Source organism: Aedes aegypti, chromosome 1 (genome assembly GCF_002204515.2).
Source record: "Aedes aegypti strain LVP_AGWG chromosome 1, AaegL5.0 Primary Assembly, whole genome shotgun sequence".
NCBI lineage: Eukaryota > Metazoa > Arthropoda > Insecta > Diptera > Culicidae > Aedes > Aedes aegypti.
The window spans coordinates 276,996,230-277,016,314 of NC_035107.1; the positions used below are offsets into that span (position 1 = coordinate 276,996,230).

At 39.4% G+C, this 20,085-nt stretch overlaps 2 protein-coding genes across 2 annotated transcripts in view; both read right to left on the minus strand.

Moving 5' to 3' along the window:
- Positions 1-20,085, minus strand: part of LOC5578571 — a 185,967-nt gene that overhangs the window by 81,048 nt on the left and 84,834 nt on the right. The window lies entirely within an intron of this gene.
- Positions 2,155-4,392, minus strand: LOC5574451 (hexamerin-1.1). Its single transcript, XM_001661416.2, has one exon. It carries the CDS (start codon positions 4,376-4,378, stop codon positions 2,240-2,242), a length of 2,139 nt encoding a protein of 712 aa, XP_001661466.2. The 5' UTR covers positions 4,379-4,392; the 3' UTR covers positions 2,155-2,239.

A 20,085-nucleotide genomic window follows, 5' to 3' on the forward strand; every position in this document is an offset into this window, starting at 1 on the left:
TCATGCTAGATAAGAATTTAACTTTCAAAAATCACATTGAGGGCATTCAAGCCAAATGTAATAAATATGTAAAATGTCTCTATCCCCTTATTAATAGAAAATCAAAACTTTGTCTTAAGAACAAGCTGTTGATATTCAAACAAATTTTCAGGCCAGCCATGTTGTATGCTGTACCAATATGGACTAGCTGTTGTAATACCAGGAAGAAAGCTCTGCAGAGAATTCAAAATAAAATTTTGAAAATGATTCTGAGGCTTCCTCCCTGGTATAGTACCAATGAGTTACATAGAATATCCAATGTTGAAACATTGGAACAAATGTCAAATACAATCATTAATAATTTCAGGCAAAAATCGTTACGATCTTCTATTGCCACGATTAATGCGTTATATGTTTAGGTTAAGTTAGGTTAGGTATATTAAAAACGTTTTTTTTCTCTTATAAGCAGGTGAAATCAACTCACCTGTAAAAAAACTGAACTGCTACGGCAAATGAAATGTAATATGTTGTTAACAAAATGTTAATTAAATCTTCAATTTGTTTTACCAAATTAGGATGATAGTGTTGTCAAATAACACAGAACACCTAGATATAAGAAATGAATGTAATGTTTGGAATGATAGTAATAAAGAAATTAAAAAAAAAAAAAAAAGTTTCTTCAGGAAGTTACAATCAGCCGCCTTTAGAGATCTCCAAAAGCCCCTTAAGGATGGCTCCAGAAGCCTCTTTTGTACGTCTCTAGAAGCTTTTCCTGAAGGTCTCAGAAGCTTCTTCTGGAGGTCTCCAGAAGCCTCTTTCGGAGGTCTCCAAAAGCCTGTTATGGACGTCTCCAGAAGCCTCTTCTGGAGGTCTCCAGAACCTCCTTGGAATTCTCCAGAAGCATCTTTGAGTAGTCACTATTAGCCTCTTATGGAGGTCTCCAAAAGTAGCTTCTGGATGTCACCAGAAGCCTCTTCTGGAGGTCTCCAGAAGCCTAATCTGGAGGTCTCCAGAAGCCTCTTCTGAAAGTCTCAAGAATTTTCTTCTGAACGTCTCCAGAAGTCTCTTCTGGAGGTCCCCAGAAGCGTTTTCTGGAGCTCTCCATAAGATTCTTCGGAAGGTCTCCAGAAGCCTCTTATGAAGGTCTCTAGAAGCCTTTTTTGGAGGTCTCCACAAGCCTCTTTTGGACGTCTTCATAAGCCTCTTCTGGAGGTCTACAGAAGCTTTTTTTGGAGGTCTCCGAAAGCCTTTTTAAGAGATCTTCAGAAGCCACTTCTGGAGGTCTTCAAAAGCCTCTTCCAGAGGTCTCCAGAAGCTTCTTCTGGAGGTCTCCAGAAGCCTTTTCTGGAGGCCCTAGAAGCCTCTTATAGAGGTTTCTCGATTCCCCAGGGCAAAGAGTATCTTCGTACTAGCCACAAGACGGGCATAAAAACACTAAGCTGAGAAGCAGGCTCTGTCTGAGTTGGGACATATCGCCAGAAATAAGAAAGATGCCCTAATAGTTTACCTATATACACTATCCATTATAAGTATGAAATCGCATCACCGAGTATTGCAACACCTCAGTTGAGTATTGCAGCACACCCCAAAAACTGCTTTCAAGCTAATGAACAGTTATATTGAAGACACGAATTTTCTAGGAGGACAGGATCATACGATAGAGCCTGCTAGAATATAATCAAATGTTCATTCACACTAGCGCCACATAGTGGCAAAATTTCTAATCAAACAGTGTTGCCGAAAATTGCTCTTAAGCTTCTGAACAACTTTGCTAAAGACACGAATTTTCTAGGTGGTCGGGATCATAAGCCAGAGTTTTCTGGAATATCTCAAAAAGATCCTTTGCAAACGTATTATGTCTGTTTTTGGCTTGTTAACGATTTTTAAATTGAACTTTTTCTACTAGAACTAAGTTGACGATCTGTATTTTTTTCTAAACAATAAAGTACTCAAGTTTTTGAGAAAAACGAAACAGAGTAATGGCTCTTCTACATTATATCTTCTAAAACCGTGTGATCAATTTGTAAAATACTCTTAAATCCCAAAAATCTGTGATCTGAGATCACAGATATCTGTAGGCAAGAACAGGCAAAAATCTTTGTAATTATAGATAAATCTGTGTATGTGGCATCACTGGGATATTGTGATATCTCTTTCCATAACTAAAAAAACGAGTTTAATTTATCAACATAAATCCAATATACTCAGTGAACCATTTCCTTACATTTTCAAACACCCTTCACGACCGCGTCCCACCTCCTCAGTGGACGGCATTGATCTCCTTCTCGTTCTTGTGGAACACCATTGCATCGTAGTAGTACATGTTCGGGGTGAACCAGACCTTCTCGTCGATTGGCCGGTCGAACGGATATCCGAACGGTAGCGAGTCAACGTAGCGTGCTCCCGAGCCCACACCGCAGTTCAGCGTGTAGTCGTAGCCTTCGTGTTGGGGGGTGCTCGGAGCGTGATACGGCGACACGATGAAGTACAGCTGGAAGGGCATACCGCCCTTTTTGCCCTTGGGGAGCATCAGGCGAGCCGGGAAACCACAGTGAGCCTCGGTCATGTCCAGCGGGAACTTCTTCACGCCGTTGTACGCATCCATGACCCACTTGTACAGCTCGTAGTACGGGGTGCGGTCCTGCACGAACATCGAGAACTGAGTCGAATCACGGGTGATGACGTTCTTGCCAACGACAAAGTCGTACGGGAACACGTCCAGTAGGTAGAAGTTCTCGCGGTTCTCGTTGACCCCATAGACGTGTCCGTATTGGTCGTACTTGGGTGCCAAGTAGACGCGCACCACACCCTTGGTGACCTTCTCGGACACAACGTTCAGCTTGAAGGTGAATGGCATGTGGTTCAGACGCCACTGGCGAGCCTTGATGACGAAGTCCTCTCCCTGGTAGTGAGCGATCTTGCCGAATTTCTTCATGTCCGATCCCTTCATGGTGGTTTCATCGAAGACTTCAACGTCAACGGCATTAGTGATGTCGGCGTCGGAGCGATCGAAGTAGGTGACCAGTTTGTCGACCTCAACGGACTCAACCTTGACTCCGGCGAAGTTCAGCTCGTCGTAGGTGTAGTGCGGCAGGTGATCCTTGAATTCCCAGTACCAGTGGATGATGCGCTTGTACAGCTGGTAGAACATCGGGTCACGCAGGGAGGTTTCGTAGTGCTCCAAGACGCTTGGGATGACTTTATGGTCATCAAAGTGTTCGACGGAAGCTCCCAGCAGAATGCGAGCGATTTGTCCAACGTATTTGTAGTAGCGAGTGTTGACACTATCCGGGTTACCCTGGATGACGTTTCCGAGGTATTCGATGGATTCGGGGTCGGTCAGATCGACGTGGCTTCCATTGGGGAAGACCAGGTATCCTTGATCGATGACTTCGCGAATACGGTGCTCGTAATCAACCAGTTCGTCGACGTCGTAGTAGTTTTCTGGGGTGTAGACGTAGTGGTTGTTGTCGCGTGACGGGAACGAAACTCCATTGTAGTAATGCATGTTGGGATAGTATCCGGTGGGGAGAGGTTTGTACCAAGAGAACTCCGGGATGGTTCCGAGATCGTTGGACAAGCGTTCCATGTAATAGCGAGCGAGCAGCTGCTGGTGCTTGAATAGGAACAGTTCGCCACGACGGTCCTTGTACAGGCCGAATTCCTTGCCGCCCATCCAGAATGGGTAGTCAGCGTGGAAGTAGTAGTAGTACGTGTTCAGGCCAATATCTTCTGTGAAGTAGGAGACCTTCTGGTCGACGTTGGTGTGCACATACCAGCCCGTGTAGTTGGTTGGGATGACAGCAGTGTAGACATCATCGACCTTCTTCATGCCATAGAATCCTTGCATCTTGTACTGGGAGGCCTTCTGAACCACTTCGGTGTTGAAGAAATAGTAGGGGTAGATTTCATAGGGAGCTGGAAGTTCCAGGCCGGCCAAATCCTTGCGGTGCAGCATGGCGACCGTTACAGCATAAACGAACATGCCTTCATTCACGTGGAAACGAGCCCAGACGACGGATTTGTAGAAAGTTTCCCAATCCTTGGCATAGTAGAACAGGTGGAACAATGCGATGGCCTGCTCGCGATGCGTGTAGTGGAAAACACTGAAGATCTCATCGAACGGCAGCATACCATATTTGTAGAACTTGACGAACTCCTTCACTGCCGCGACGTTAGTGTAGTGATCGTAGTTTTCTTCGATTTTGTACTCCTTCGACACCTCCCACAGCTCGGTGTGGACTTCGTGCTGGTGGACATGCTGGAAAACTTCCAACAGCTGTTTCTGCTTCACCAGGAAATCCTTGTCCGCGTAGGTAATCTTGTCTTCTGGAACCACGACGTAACCTGCAGCCAGAGCTACAAGGCCCGCCAACGCTACCAATGTGATCGCCTTCATGTCGAAACGACTTGTGATGCCTTCCCACTGATTCGGGATGGGTTTTTATACTTTTCGCCAGAAATCATCCCCCGATGACCTCTAGCAATGATCGAAAATGCACTTCCAAACCGATAATCGCGTTACCGGTCGGCAACGATTAACCTGGCTGGCCGTTCGATTACGGAGAAAATAGAGCGCACGAGAATCGAAGATAATTATTCAACAGTCGAAAACATAATTTATTTATAAATCGACATTATCAATTGCCGTGGGAATATTATCTTGCTGAGTTGCCATCGGAGCGGTGCATTATGCACTCGGATTCGATTCGCTCGTTGCTGCAAGTTCGATGGCCATTGTGAGTAGGTGTATCAATCGGGTGGAGTTTTTTCTTGTCGATTAATTTACGGCTATCAACAGAAAGGTTGAACTCCGGTCGAATTTCAGAAATTTGTGAGCCAAAAACAATCTGCTTACCTTTATCAGGTCAAATTTTTCCCAACAGAACTGCCCTTGTAGTAGCACAATCCGGATGAAACGACGAGCAGACATCGAATCGAAGAGTGTGTAGGACCTCATTGGTTCGAATCTTCATCTACCTAGTTGGTCGAACATATTTTACTATGCATTAAGGAATAAGCCGGTATTTTATTGCCTCCTGTCAGTGGGAATTTGTGGTGGTGCATGTTTAAGGCCATTGGCTTCCAGTTTCCAGCAACGGTATCCATACCTGGTTCATGTTTTCTAATGGGATGTGGTGGCATGAGGACGATTTCCTTCCCGATGGTCTGGAGCTTCAGACATGGAGTTTGCAAAATGCAACCAAGGTGCACAATTCTATGTTTGCGTAATGGAGTTTTGAGCCCATATCCTTGGACGTGTTCTTGGCGTTTGTTCGTTCCGAGGGGAGTCGTACCATATCGAGAGAACATTTTTGAGATCGACGAGAGTTGATAAGAGACAATCGATGCCATAGGTTTGGGTTTCGCAATGACAGAGGACTAGAGCTTTGGTGCGATAATATTTTTGGGATGCTTTGAATTGCTTTGCGAAGTTTTCCTAGACGTTGGAATGGTTTAAATTTCATTTACTTCTACGTATGTTTCTACCGGAAATTGTCTGGATATAAAACAACAATTGAAGGGGTTGGAAGCAAAGGGGTGTAAATGATAAAACTTTGTTTTTAGACAATCAACTTTGAAGTTGTTTCAACAATATTTCATTCCATACTAATTCTATAAAAGTCACAAGCTGATCTTCAACGAATTATATCTTTTTTTCTAATGGACGGAAAAATCACTTAAAAAACGTCACTTACACTACTTTGCGTTTGGACCCCTCAAAAATAAGCATAAGAATTGCTCGATAAGCTGTTCTTATGAGCTATTCAATTATGTATCTATTCCTTTCTTTCTTACTAACATGATTTTTAATCCTAGATAAGTTCATCTCCGGACCAACGGCTTTACTTTCCTTCCGAAAAAAGTCATCACTATAACTTTTTACGTCATAAGAGACTATCTTGGGAATGGGATTCGATCCCAGGTCCTCGGTGTAGGGGGCGTGCGTTCTGTCCATTATACCGAGTCCGTCCCTTCATATATTTTATGTGTGAAACATATGTTCAATTTACCGATATCATTGAACTAGATTGCATCTGTCAAAAAAACGTCTAAACAGCACTACAAAATATATATTGTACAGGTAAATCAAAATAAAAAGCAATAATAAATTTGAAACTAGCAATAAAAACCAATCGATATTCCTATGAAAAAAAATAAAAAAAAAACAACAACAACTTAAAAACAAGCAAAACACAAAAAAAATCACGAAAAAAATTAAAATATCAGAAGAAAAAAAATGGTTTACACTAAATAACCCAGAAATGTTTAATGAAAAATTGAATGCTTATTAAAATATGTAAAGTTCAATTTTCTACTTTTCATTGGGAAACTTCTATTATAAATCTCGCGAAACATTACTAAAGGACCTATGAACAAATGAGAGTCTCTCTTTATTTACTTTCTCTTTGATCAATAACTAAGTCACATTAACCTCTTCTGTTGCGTTTTTTGTATGAAACGCTAGTTCATGGAAACAGGCTTTCGATCTGAAGTGGAAAACATCCCAAAAGCTTTAGTATTCCACTGTTATAATCGAAAGAGCGAGAAAGGAGAGAATCTTTCATTTGTACATAGGTCCTTTAGTAATGTTTCGCGAGAAATATAGTATTTACAGTAGTTTTTAAACATTTTGTTCATTCCCTAATGCTAACTTGTGTTTTTTTAAGTATATAGTTTTTTACAACATAATAGAATTTTAATACTGGTACTCAATTTTTGCTTGTTCCGAATTAGTACTATACTTTTCTTTGGGGCATGATTTTACTAATCTGATAATACTATCTTTCTAATTTCTTTCGAAAGTAATTTATGAAAATTCTCCAAAAGTTCAATTGTTAATTAAGAAATGCTCTTTTGAACATTATATGTATAAAATCCCAGAGTTGTCTGCCTGTCAGTAACGCTTTGAAATGTTTCACCGAAATTTTACATTGAGCACTATGACATAGAAGCACTACACAACTTTACAACCGTTATTCTGTAAAATATTCTAGAATTTTCGGTAGCATTTTTTGCGGCCGTTCACTAATTACGTAAAGGGTTTATGGGGTTAGTAGAAATACAATTAATGTGTTACTTTCATATAAAATATCTTACTGTGGGGTGAAAAGGGCGGTTGAATATTTTTAAAAACAGTTTCAGGAGCCGTCCATTAACTATGTAGGGGATTATGGGGGATGGGGGGGTTTGAGATTTCCTACGTGCCATTCAATTTATGTTTGGTTTTCATACAAAAAATCTTACCATGGCTGGAGGGCATCTTACGTAATCAATGGACAGCCCCTTACGTAGTTAGTGCACAGCCACTTCTCTCTAATTCGTAGAATTTTCTAGAACTTGGAATGTGAAACATCAGAAAAAAATAACACTACAATAGCTCTAAGAAATTATTTGATATTAGAACCTTACAAAAGCATGTAGGCGACAAACGTAAAGTAGTAGGTTTGAAGTCTAAATTCAGGCGATTTTGCAGTCAATTTTACCAACTGCATGTTGATTGATGTCAAAAAAATGCTACTCTTTACTTCTTGACATTGCATCTCCACAAATGTTCTGTGTTCTCCGAGCACTTTCAAAATATTGATAAGGAAATTTCTTTGCTGATGTTGCCATTTTGCATTCAAACATACTTATAAAGAATCTTAGAAACGTTATTAACTAAACTGTTTCGGAAATATGTTCAAAGTCCTTATTATAAAAACTATTCTAGATTAATTTTCAATGAAAAGCGGGTAAAAGGTTTTAAATATTCAGATTCTCTGAGAGAAGCTCTTCCAGCTTATGGAAGAGAAGTTCTTCCAGCTTCTGCCAGAAAAATGCATTAGCAGTTTCTGCCAGCTTCTGGAGCTTTTGGAAGGGAAGCTCTTCCAGCTTCTAGGAGAGAGGCTATTCCAGCTTCTGGCTTGTAGAAGAGAAGCTTTCCAACTTGTGGAGCTTGTCTCAACTGCTGGAAGAAAAGCTTCTGGAAAAGGATCCTTCCAGCTTCTGGAAGAGAGGCTCTTCCAGCTACTGGAAAAGAGGCTCTTCTAGCTTCTGGCAGAGAGACTTTTTAGCTTTTAGACGAGAGACTCTTCTATTCCTCGGAAAAGAGGCTCTTTCGGCTTTAGGAGGGAGGTTCATCAAGCTTCTGGAAGAGAGGCTCTTCCAGCTTCTAAAAAAGAGGCTCTTCCAGCTTCTGAAAAAGAGGCTCTTCCAGCTTCTGGAAAAGTAGCTCTTCCAGCTTCTGGAAGAGAGGCTCTTCCAGCTTCTGGAAGAGAGGCTCTTCCAGCTTCTGGAAAAGAGGCTCTTCCAGCTTCTGGAAGAGAGGCTCTTCCAGCTTCTGGAAGAGAGGCTCTTCCAGCTTCTGGAAGAGAGGCTCTTCCAGCTTCTGGAAGAGAGGCTCTTCCAGCTTCTGGAAGAGAGGCTCTTCCAGCTTCTGGAAGAGAGGCTCTTCCAGCTTCTGGAAGAGAGGCTCTTCCAGCTTCTGGAAGAGAGGCTCTTCCAGCTTCTGGAAGAGAGGCTCTTCCAGCTTCTGGAAGAGAGGCTCTTCCAGCTTCTGGAAGAGAGGCTCTTCCAGCTTCTGGAAGAGAGGCTCTTCCAGCTTCTGGAAGAGAGGCTCTTCCAGCTTCTGGAAGAGAGGCTCTTCCAGCTTCTGGAAGAGAGGTTCTTCCAGCTTCTGGAAGAAAGGCTCTTCCAGCTTCTGGGAGAGAGGCTCTTCCAGCTTCTGGAAGAAAGGCTCTTCCAGCTTCTGGGAGAGAGGCTCTTCCAGCTTATGTAGGCCACTATTGGCACCGGCACCCTAATAATTGATAATCTGTGTGAGCTGAACGATCTTAAAGGCATAACTTACCAATTTCTCATCAAATATAAAAAAATGAATTTATGCATCCTTTTTATTTAGATATGCCCAACTTTTGCATGGTACGTTCTCCAATGTGGGACTTAACATATCCTCATTTGTTATAGTTGGCATAGAAAAATCGAACATTTTATGTTACTCCTTTTGTTTTAACAAGGTTACAAGTTCTGCGAACCAAAGGCTGTGAACAGATTGAATGAAGTTTCAGAATTGGATCGGTGACGAAAAAGGCTCGAAATCAACCTAAAACAAAAATCAGCGGCTTATCGTTGCTGGATCTAGTATTTATGCAGTCATCAAGCAAGACATTTTTGGTAAGATTTGTCCAAGGAATCTGTCAGGAATTCCGAAGGATTTCATCTCATTTCATTCCTCTAGAGATTTAGCCAGGTTTTTTTTTACCTGGAACTTAAAACTTTACTGAGGCCATGATCCTCAAAGTCTAAATCAACCGTTTTGCTTTTAAAGGCCATTGGAATTACGGAGGTTTGAACCAAGAAATTGTCTGACAGTTCTTTACCCAGGCAACCAAAATGTACGTATAACGAAATCACCTGGAGGCTTTGTATGTGCAAAATTTCACATAAAAGATGTCACAAAAAGGCCTTCTACGTACAAAAGTGGAGGCGATATAAATGCATATAATATGTGATAAATAATAGCATAAAATGCGAGAGTGTAAATTTTCTACCGAACTAACCTGTGATCTCATGCGACTTAACTCATGATAACAAATATTGATTTGACAGCTGCTACGGATTTATTCGACTTACTTTGTACGAGTGTACGGGACGAAACAAAATGTACAAATGAACTCGGAAAAGAAGCGTTTTATGCGAGGACACTCATCATTCTGACGATTTCATCCATCGTGTTGTGCGTTTTCGATGTAGTTTGTACGAATAAACGAGTTATTACGTGAACTTTCATGCGACTTCTGGTTGTCTGGGTAGGTATTTCTAAAAAACAAATAAAACTGCCTGTTCTCGTAGGTATAATTTTAAAAATTTAAAGAATGTCTTCCGAAATTTATTCGTTAATTCGTCAGGATAGTTCTTTAGAGGGGCCCAGATAGCCGTAGCGGTAAACGCGCAGCTATTCAGCATGACCATGCTGAGGGTCGTGGGTTCGAATCCCGCTGGTCGAGGATCTTTTCGTAAAGGAAATTTTCTCGATTTCCAGGGCATAGAGTATCTTCGTACCTGCCACACGATATACACATGCAAAAATGGTCAATCGGCAAAGAAAGCTCTCAGTTAATAACTGTGGAAGTGCTCATAAGAACACTAATCTGAGAAGCAGGCTTTGTCCCAGTTGGGACGTAACGCCAGAAAGAAGAAGAAGTTCTTTAGATAATGATTCTTCAATTTTGTTTGATATTCTGTCATGAACGATTTAACAGCTACCTCATCGCATCAATTTTCCGATATTTTTTCCAGAGGGATGGCATCATAGTTTTTCACTATGGTATTTGACAGGTCTTGTTGTACCTTCTTATCGGGAGCATAAATTTATACTCCTGTTGAAATTCTCACGCACACTCATGTATTTGTTGAATGTATGAGTGAAAATGGTACAAAATGCGCCAAACAAGACAAATACTGCGCAAAGCTGGTATGTGAGAATGTGCATTGAAAGTCTTCGGTTTACCGTTTTGATTCATATTACGGACACTTAAGGCCTCAGTGAAGTATAACCCAGCTTGGACCATACAAAATAAATCATTCTGTATGATTTTTTAGCGTTATTGAGCGTCGGAAGCCCTTAACTTTCGGATGGTGGGTAAAGAATACGCGTCCGCAACTTGAATAATTTTAAATAAATCAAAACGTGTGGCCTTTTCATGATTCTTATTCCGGACGCTCCCTCACTTTTGCCTTATATTCCGGACGCTTTGGTTTGAATTACGGACAGCTCATGATAATCATTAATGGAACAGTCAAATCATCAATTGAAATCGTTCAACCACTTAAGAGACGTCTAAGGTAGTTGGGCATTATAAATTTGCAATGATATATATGGAAAAAAACCTAATAAAACAAGCCTCGAAAATGAGAACTTTTGGACGGCGAAAATTGAAACATTTCGTGTGAAATGTTTCACATACACACGATAGTGTCCGGAATTTGAAGCTGTCCGTAATATGAATCAAAACGGTACTTATCAGTGGTTTAATCCGCGTTCGCAATGGCATTTAGCCATCTATCCTGCGAATCAATATTGGTTGGAAACTTGGGATGCGAAATGTTATCATCGTGATAATTGTTCTTCTGATTATGAGAATCGACACCGAAAGAAGGAAACATCACTTCATTGTGGTTTTTATGATAATATATATGAAACTTAGTTTTATTTTAAACCGCGAGCTACGCTATGGAAGTAATAACGAACAATATGTGTAGATTTTGTGTGCCTAGGTTCATTTTCCCACATTCACACCAGCTGCATAGCTTATAGCATAATAGTATTGGTGAGCGCTACTTGCGTTCGATAAGAGGCAACAAAATATGGCCATCATATCGGCCCCCTGATTTTTTCTTATAGACACTCGACAAAATGCCTTCAAAGATTCATCTAAACTTAAGCCCCAGTTAACTCTTAACCACTTTTAAGAAAAAATTTTTGGTTTCTACCAAAATCCAAAAACACCGATAACTACTTCAGTAATCGTGATACTTATCCAGAATACTGAAATTCGTTCAAAAATTCGTTCATGCATTTTTTTCTCTAAGGATAACTCCAGTAACACCTACTAAATACTTTATAGTTATTTTCTAATAGGCTCCTCTTGTGATTCCTTAAAGCAAACTGCCAGAAATTCCGACAGTAGTTCATTTGGAGACTATCCCTGAATCTTTCAAAGAATCTTTTTAATGTTTTCGTTAAAATGTCTTCAACTGAAATTACTACAGCATCCCTCACGGTATATTCTTATGTAACATGTAATGTTGAAATGCGTTGAAATGCTTTTGATTTTACAACAAATAAATTGTTCGCATTTCGCCCTGAACAGTCCCGTCGCTCGCGTTTTGTTACGATTTTTTCCAAGTTTTGAATACTTTCTCTACCGGTATTATCTGTGGCTGCAACCATTATGAGGAGTCCGTCTTATCCCTTTTCCGTTAGCCTGTTGCGGTTATATCGGCCTCTTCGTACTGCAAGACGCCCGCCCATTATCCTATCCCCCATTAGGCACTACTTATGGTTGTTGTCTGCCTGTCTACGGAAAACCCGATGTGCAACAATCTTCCACTCCGTCAGATTACCTCCGGACCGTTTCTTCCAGACCACTGGCAAAGGGATTTTCTCCCCCATTATCTATCCACCGCCCCTCCTCAAGTCTTAAACTTTGTCTCACGCTCAAACTATTATTATGAGCGAACAGCGTCGAAGAGGGATCGTCGTCATTATGTTTTACGATAACCTACTTGAGCGGAGCCGGGCCTCCCCCTCGTTTCGCATTGTCCACCGCGGTAAAGGGTCAACAAACGGATTATCACGCTATTGTAATGGAAGGGAGGCGGGCTGAATGGGAACCGAGTCCAGTGATAATGGATTGGATGGACGATGAAGGATGAAGGATGGATCCATTCGGAAAGCTGCTTTAAACTTGGGCCTCGGGAAAGATGTTTTCTCTCCGACACAATGGACTCGACCGACGGCAGGCAGCGAAGGCCTTTTCTATTGTTCTGCGAGGGGCTTGAGCAGCTGCAACAATAGCCGGACCCATTCCGGAGCAGGATTGAGTAATTGGTCAGATTGACATTACAGTCAGGTCTCCTATTAGACACATGGTTGGGGGGCGTAATAGGAATCTACGTTATAGGAGACCCAGGGCTTATGGGATTTCATCACTTTGGGGGTGTCGTTGAATATCTCGTATGCCAAAAGAGATAGTACAGTACTGTCTTCGGCGAAGTTTCAGTACTAAGTACGATCTACCTTTACGAGTTGAGGATCATCCTCTTAGTTGAGAACTTGGCCGGTAGGGGCGCTTTTACGATTTGCACTATATGAACCATGAGGGATAAGAATGCAAAATTTTGTAGCATATGATATCTCTGAATCCTGATGTTTTGGAAGGTTGGTGTCTTCGGAAGAGCTGTTCAGTAGCTCAAGGGCTGACATGTGGTGGTCATTCTGATACGGAATTACGCCACCAGGCGGCACTAGTGGGCATGGAATTTTTGTTTTGCGCATAGCTCAGTAGCCCGACCACTTAGAAAGATGGCGTCTTCGGCAAAGTTGCTCTGTATCACAAGGGCTAACATTATTTGAGCCGAAGGTTTCGGAATTTTGCCACTAGGCGGCGCTAGTGAGCAAAAAATTTTTGTTATGCGCATAGCTCAGTTGCCTGACCACTTAGAAAGATGGCGTCTTCGACAAAGTTGCTCAGTATCACAAGGGCTAACATTATTTGAGCCGAAAGTTTCGAAATTTTGCCACTAGGCGGCGCTAGTGAGCAAGGAATTTTTGTTTTGCGGAGAGCTCAGAAGCCTGACCAAAGTTGTTCAACATGACACTAGGCTATCGATTTTCCTCGCATTGTCACGTTTAAGTAAAAGTGCCTGGAGAAAAATATATACATTATTTTTTCAATCGGATAAAAGTATGGCTAGTATTTTCGACGGATTGGGAGAATTTTTGATCAATAATTTGATATGAGAATAAGTGAGGATCCGTTTACTACTCATATATGTGATCTTTTGCTTTTCATATGAACCAGAGAAAAAAATATGTACAGTAATACCTCGATATAACGTAACTCGATTTTTATTTTCATTACGTTATATCGAGGTTACGTTATACCGAAGCAAAATATTTTTTTTTCTGAATTTCGTTCATCATGTATTATTTGGTGAGAAAATGGGTCTAACACTGATATTATTGAACTAGCAGGCATTTCCAGTTTATCTCACATATGTTTTTAACTTATTTTTCCGTATATATTTTTTTATATTTTTCTTTTTGTTTTTTTTTTACTTTTACCCTTTTATTGCAGTAAACCCTAATGAATTGTATTCAGGAAAAAACTTTTAAGGAATCCTTGAACACTCGGAGAAACTATAAAAGAAATTCATAGATGAGATCTTTCAGAAATCTTTAAAAATGTTAATGTTGAGCATACCATGAACATTTCAAGCAAGCAGTTATGGAATTTCAAGAATTTTGTTATGAGGAACTCGTGGTAAAACTCCTAAAGTAAATCATTTTGTAATTTATGGACAGAATTTTAGAATGAATGTCCCAAGAATTCTTTGAAAATTGTTTTTTCTTAGAATTCATGAAGAAATCACTAGAAAACTATCAAAAACAAGAACTATCTTCGAGTAATTTGTCAAGCAAAAGTTCCTGAACGAATACGTTGTGGAATTTTCGGTAGTATTTTAGGAGAAATTTCTGGAGGACCTCAGGAGGAGGATGCTCAGTTTTTGATATCCCTGAATATATTTTTGTAATAAAAACTATGCATAGAAAAATTTCTAGACTTATCGTCTTCAAGAATTTCTTGAAGAACCAAATGAAAAAGAATCATTGGAATTTTTCGAAATTCGTGATGAAATCAATGAAATTCGATGAAAGATTTCATTTCACATAGAATCCTTGAAGAACCTAAAGTAGAATATAGAATGGTTTCTGCATAAATATTTGTAAAAATTTCTGCAGAAAATCATAATTAAATTGGTGGAGAAATGCCAAGAAAATTGTTCTTCAGGTTTTTGGACGAATACATGTATGGTTTTTTAAATAATTTGTAGAGCATTATAACTGGATTGTTCTTTAAAAGGGCCGCTGGAAGAATTCATGAAAAAATGCTGAAATAATTTATAAATTTCTAGACTCCGGAAAAATATGAAATCATATGTGGAATTGTTTGAGGAATTCATAGTTAAATCCACTTTGTATCCTGGAGAAATGAGAATATCAGGAGGGTTAACTTGTGGAATTTCTGGAATATCCTTGTCGGAATTATTTTAAGAATAGGTTTTAAGTTTTATACATGAATACCAGGAGAGTTTAAGATAAGCTTTTGGAGCAATTATTAGCGGAATATCTGGAGGCATCCTCAGAATCCGTCGAGAAATTTCGATATCGATTTATGACTATATTCAGTGATAGTAAACGCTTAAATTGCTTTGATTTAGTATTGGTTGGTGTTTGAATCTTGAAAAATGTTTATAGCAGTTCATAAACCATGTTTTTAATAAAAATTGTAAAAATAAATGGGGTCAAAAACAAGTTACGTTATATCGAGGTAAAAATTACGTTATATCGAGTTACGTTATAAAGAGGTTACGTAATATCGAGGTTACGTTGTATCGAGGTATAACTGTATGTTTATTTATATTTCGTCATTGCATGAACTTCATTTCTTGAACATTTTCCAATGTATGGATTTTATAGAAATGAAGTTAGGTTGGAATGTCAGTCATTACTAATAAATTGGGAAATCCATTCGCCAACAATCTTAATGAGATAACTATGACTGGCCTTATCTCTTTAGTTACACGACACTCTTGTTTGAATATTTTTAAAATATAAACCTTCTTTTTCATAACGATAATTCAATCTTATAAAAAAAACTTTCTCTCCCGATTACTACGTATATATAAAATCTCGAAACTTTCGGCTCAAATAATGTTAGCCCTTGTGATACTGAGCAACTTTGTCGAAGACGCCATCTTTCTAAGTGGTCAGGCTACTAAGCTATCCACGAAACAAAAATTATTTGCTCACTAGCGCCGCCTTGTGGCAAAATTTCGAAATTCTTGGCTCAAATAATGTTAGCCCTTGTGATACTGAGCAACTTTGCCGAAGACACCATCGTTCTAAGTGGTCAGGTAACAGAGCTATGCGCAAAACAAAAATTCTTGGCTCACTAGCACCGCCTAGTGGCAAAATTTTGAAACTTTCGGCTCAAATAATGTTAGCCCTTGTGATACTGAGCAACTTTGCCCAAGACGCCATCTCTCTAAGTGGTCAGGTAACAGAGCTATGCGCAAAACAAAAATTCTTGGCTCACTAGCACCGCCTAGTGGCAAAATTTTGAAACTTTCTGCTCAAATAATGTTAGCCCTTGTGATACTGATCAACTTTGCAGAAGACGCCATCTTTCTAAGTGGTCAGGCTACTGAGCTATGCGCAAATCAAAAATTCTTTGCTCACTAGCGCCGCCTAGTGGCAAAATTTCAAAACTTTCGGCTCAAATAATGTTAGACCTTGTGATACAGAGCAACTTTGCCGAAGACGCCATCTTTCTAAGTGGTCAGGCTACTGAGTTATGCGCAAAATAAAAATTCCATGCCCACTAGCGCCACCTAGTGGCGTAATTCCGTATTAGAATGACCACCACATGTCAGCCCTTGAGCTACTGAACAACTCTTCCGAAGACACCAACCTTCCAAAACATCAGGATTCAGAGATATCATATGTTACAAAATTTTGCATTCTTATCCCTCATGGTTCATATAGTGCAAATCAGAAAAAGCGCCCCTACCGGCCAAGTTCTCAACTAAGAGGATGATTCTCAACTCCTAAAGGTAGATCGTACTTAGTACTGAAACTTCGCCGAAGACAGTACTGTACTATCTCTTTTAGCATACGAGATATTCAACGACACCCCCAAAGTGATGAAATCCCATAAGCCCTGGGTATCCTATAAAGTCCTGGTGTGTCTTATAGGAGTGAGCGTAATAGGAGTGCACGTTATAGGAATGCGTTTAATAGGAGACCCGACTGTATATTGTAGCACGGAGCAGTGACAAAGACGAAGAAGATGAATAAGATGATGGGACGGTTCTCTGTGGTTTGACCGACGGGAGTAGACCTGGGCGCCGTTGACGAGGTTCTTAAGTCTCGATTGGATTTTTTGAATATTATACTTGTTTTGAATGCATAGACAATTTCTTGAGGAATATCTACAGCACGAACGAAAAAATCTTATACAAATTTTAGAAGCCGTTTTAATTAGAAGGACGCATACCAATATTTTTGAAATTAATGCAAGAGGAATACTGGGAAAAACCCTTAAGGGTATTCTTGGCGAATCTTCAAGAGGAATAAATTCAATATGTATTTCAATTTAAATTTAATAAATATTTCTTGAATTGATGAAATTTTAAGAAAATTTGCTCCAAGAATTTTTCTATGAATCTCATTATCGTTGCGCGGTTCTCCACCGTCAAAACCACTTCACGACTGTTGTGGACGAAATGCGAGTTTTTTTTTTCAATAGTGTTCTACAAAATACAACAGCGCGACGACTGAATGTTAATGATTCATAGAAGAATTCATAAAAACCAGGAGAAACACTAGTAGGAATATTTTATCGAATTCTTTAAGGAATCTTAGAAAAAAGGAAGTCTTCAAGGCTCCTCCGCGAGAATTAAAATTTCTGTGAGCATTCTCTCAAGCTTCTGGAAGAAGCTTTTGTAAGAAGCTATTCAAAACTTCTATGTAAAGCTTTACAAACTTTTCAAGGCTTCTATGAGAAGATTTTCGAAGCTTCTATGAGAAACTTTTCCAATCTTCTTTAAGAAGCATTCTTAAGCTTCTCTCGGCTTTTATGAGAAGCTTTTCCAAGATTCTGTGAGAAGCATTTCCAAGCTTTTGTGAGGAGCTTATTCTGGCTTCTACGAAAAGATTTTTCAAGTTTATATGAGAAGATTTTTCAAGCTTCTATGAAATGCTTTTCCAACAATCTAAAAGAAGCTTTTCCAAGCTTGTATGGGAAGCTTTTCCAAGCTTCTATGAGAAGCTTTACCATGCTTCTATGAGATGCTTTATCAAGCTTCTATCAGAAGCTTTTCCAAGCTTCTGTAAGAAGCTTTTATTACTTCTGTTGGAAACTTATTTAGGCTTCTATGAGAAGCTTTTCCCAGATTCTATGAGAAACTTTTCAAGGCATCTATGACAAGCAATTTTAGGATTCTGTAAGAAGATTTTCCAAGCTTCTATAAGCTTTTTAATTCTTCTGTGAGAAGATTTTTCAAGCTTATATGATACAAATGTTCAAGCTTTTATAAGAAGCTTTTCCAAGATTCTATGAGAAGCTTTTCCAAGCTTCTGTGAGAAGCTTTTCCATGCTTTTGTGAAGAACTTATTCAGGCATTTACGAGAAGATTTTTCAAGCTCATATGAGAAACTTTTCCAGGAATCTAAAAGAAACTTTTCCAAGCTTTCCTTTTTTATTATAAGTAGCTTATTCAGGAATCAATGAGAAGATTTTTCAAACTTCTATGATAAGCTTTTGCAGACTAATATGAGAAGCTTTGCAAAGCTTCCAATAGAATTTTTTTCAGACTTCAATGAATAGCTTATTTAGGCATTTATGATGAGCTTTTCCAAACTACAGTGAGAAGCTTTTCCAAGCTTCGGTGGTAAGGTGTCTCAAGCTATTGTGAAAAGCTTGAAGCTTCTGAGAGAGGCTTTTCAAGCTTCTGTGACAAGCTTTTCCAAGATTCTGCGAGATACTTTTCCAAGATTCTATAAGAAGCCTTTCCAAGCTTCTTTGAGTAGCTTTTCCAGGCTTCTTTAAGAAGTTTTTATGAGAAGTTTTCCCAAGCTTCTGTTAGAAGCTTTTCCGTGCTTCTGTGATAAGCTTATTTAGGCTTCAATAAGAAAATTTTTCAAGCTCCTATTATTAGCTTTTCCAAGATTTTATGAGAAGCTTTTCCAAGCTTCAATGAGAAGATTTTTCAAGCTTCTAGGAGAAGATTTTTTAGACTTCTTTGAGAAACTTTTTCAGGCTTCTATGAGAAGCATATTTAAGTTTTTATGATTTGCTTTTCTAAGCTTTTCTTAGCTTCTGTGAGAAGCTTTCCCAAACTTCTGTGAAAAGCTTTTTTAAGCTTTTGGGAGAAGCTTTTCAAAGCTTCTGCGAGAAGCTTTTCAAACTCTCTATTAGAAGCTTTTCCAAGCTTCTATGAGAAGCTTCTCTAAGCTCTAATGAGAAGCTTTTCCATGTTTCTGTGATTTGGTTATTCAGGCTTCTATAAGCACATTTTTTTGAAGCTCTTATGAGAAGCTTTTCCAACCTTCAATGGAAAGCTTTTCCAAGCTTCTATGAGAAGCTTTTCCAAGCTAGTTCTGTGTTTTGTGAAAAGGTTTTACAAGCTCTTGAGAGAAGCTTTTCCAAGCTTTTTGGAGAAGCTTTTCCAAGCTTCTGAAATAAGCTTCTTTAAGTTCCTAAGAGAAGCTTTTTCAAGTTTCTGAGAGAAGCTTTTCCAAGCTTTTCGAGCTTCAATGAGAAGCTTTCCCAAGCATCTATGAGAAGCTTTCCCAAGCTTCTATGAGAAGCTTTTTTAAGCTTTTGAGGGAAGCTTTTCCAAACTTCTATAAAAAGCTTTTCCAAGCTTCTATTGGAAGCTTTCCCAAGTTTCTGTGAGAAGCTTTTTCAAGCTTCGGTAAGAAGTTTTTCCAAGCTTCTGTTAGAAGCTTTTCCGAGCGTCTGTGAGAAGCTCTTCCAAGCTTCTGTGAGAAGCTTTTCCAAGCATCCTTGAGAAGATTTCCAAGCATCCATGGGAAGTTTTTCCAAGCTTTTCCAAGCTTCTGTGAGAAGCTCTTCTAAGCTACTGTGAGAAGCTCTCCCAAGCTCCTGTGAGAAGCTTTTCCGAACTTCTGTGGGAAGGTTTTCCGAGCTTCTGTGAGAAGCTTTTCCAAGTACTGCGTAAAGCTTTTCCAAGCTTCAATGTAAACTTTTTCATCCTTTTTTGTGAAAAGGTCTTACAAGCTTTTGAGAAAAAATTTTCTAAGCTTCTGAGAAAAGCTTTCCCAAGCTTCTGAAATTAATTTTCCCTAGCTTCTGAAATAAGCTTCTTTAAGCTCCTAAGAAAAGCTTTTTCAAGCTTCTAAGAGAAGCTTTTTTTTTCCATGTTTCTGTGATTTGGTTATTCAGGCTTCTATAAGCACATTTTTTTGAAGCTCTTATGAGAAGCTTTTCCAACCTTCAATGAAATGGTTTTCCAAGCTTCTGAGAGAGGCTTTTCCATGCTTCTGTGAGAAGCTTTTACATGCTTCTGTTAGAAGCTTTTCCAGTATTCTGTGAGAAGGTTTAAAAAGCTTCTGAGAGATGTTTTTCCAAGCTTTTGAAAGAAGTTTACTCAAGCTACTGGGCGAAGCTATTCCACGCTTCTGAGAGAAGCTTTTCCAAGCCTCCGAGAAAAGATTTTCCAAGCCTCTAAGATAAGTTTTTCCAAGCTTCTTTTCCAAACTTCTGAGAGAAACTTGTCCAAGCTTCTGAGAGAAGCTGCTCCGAGCTTCTT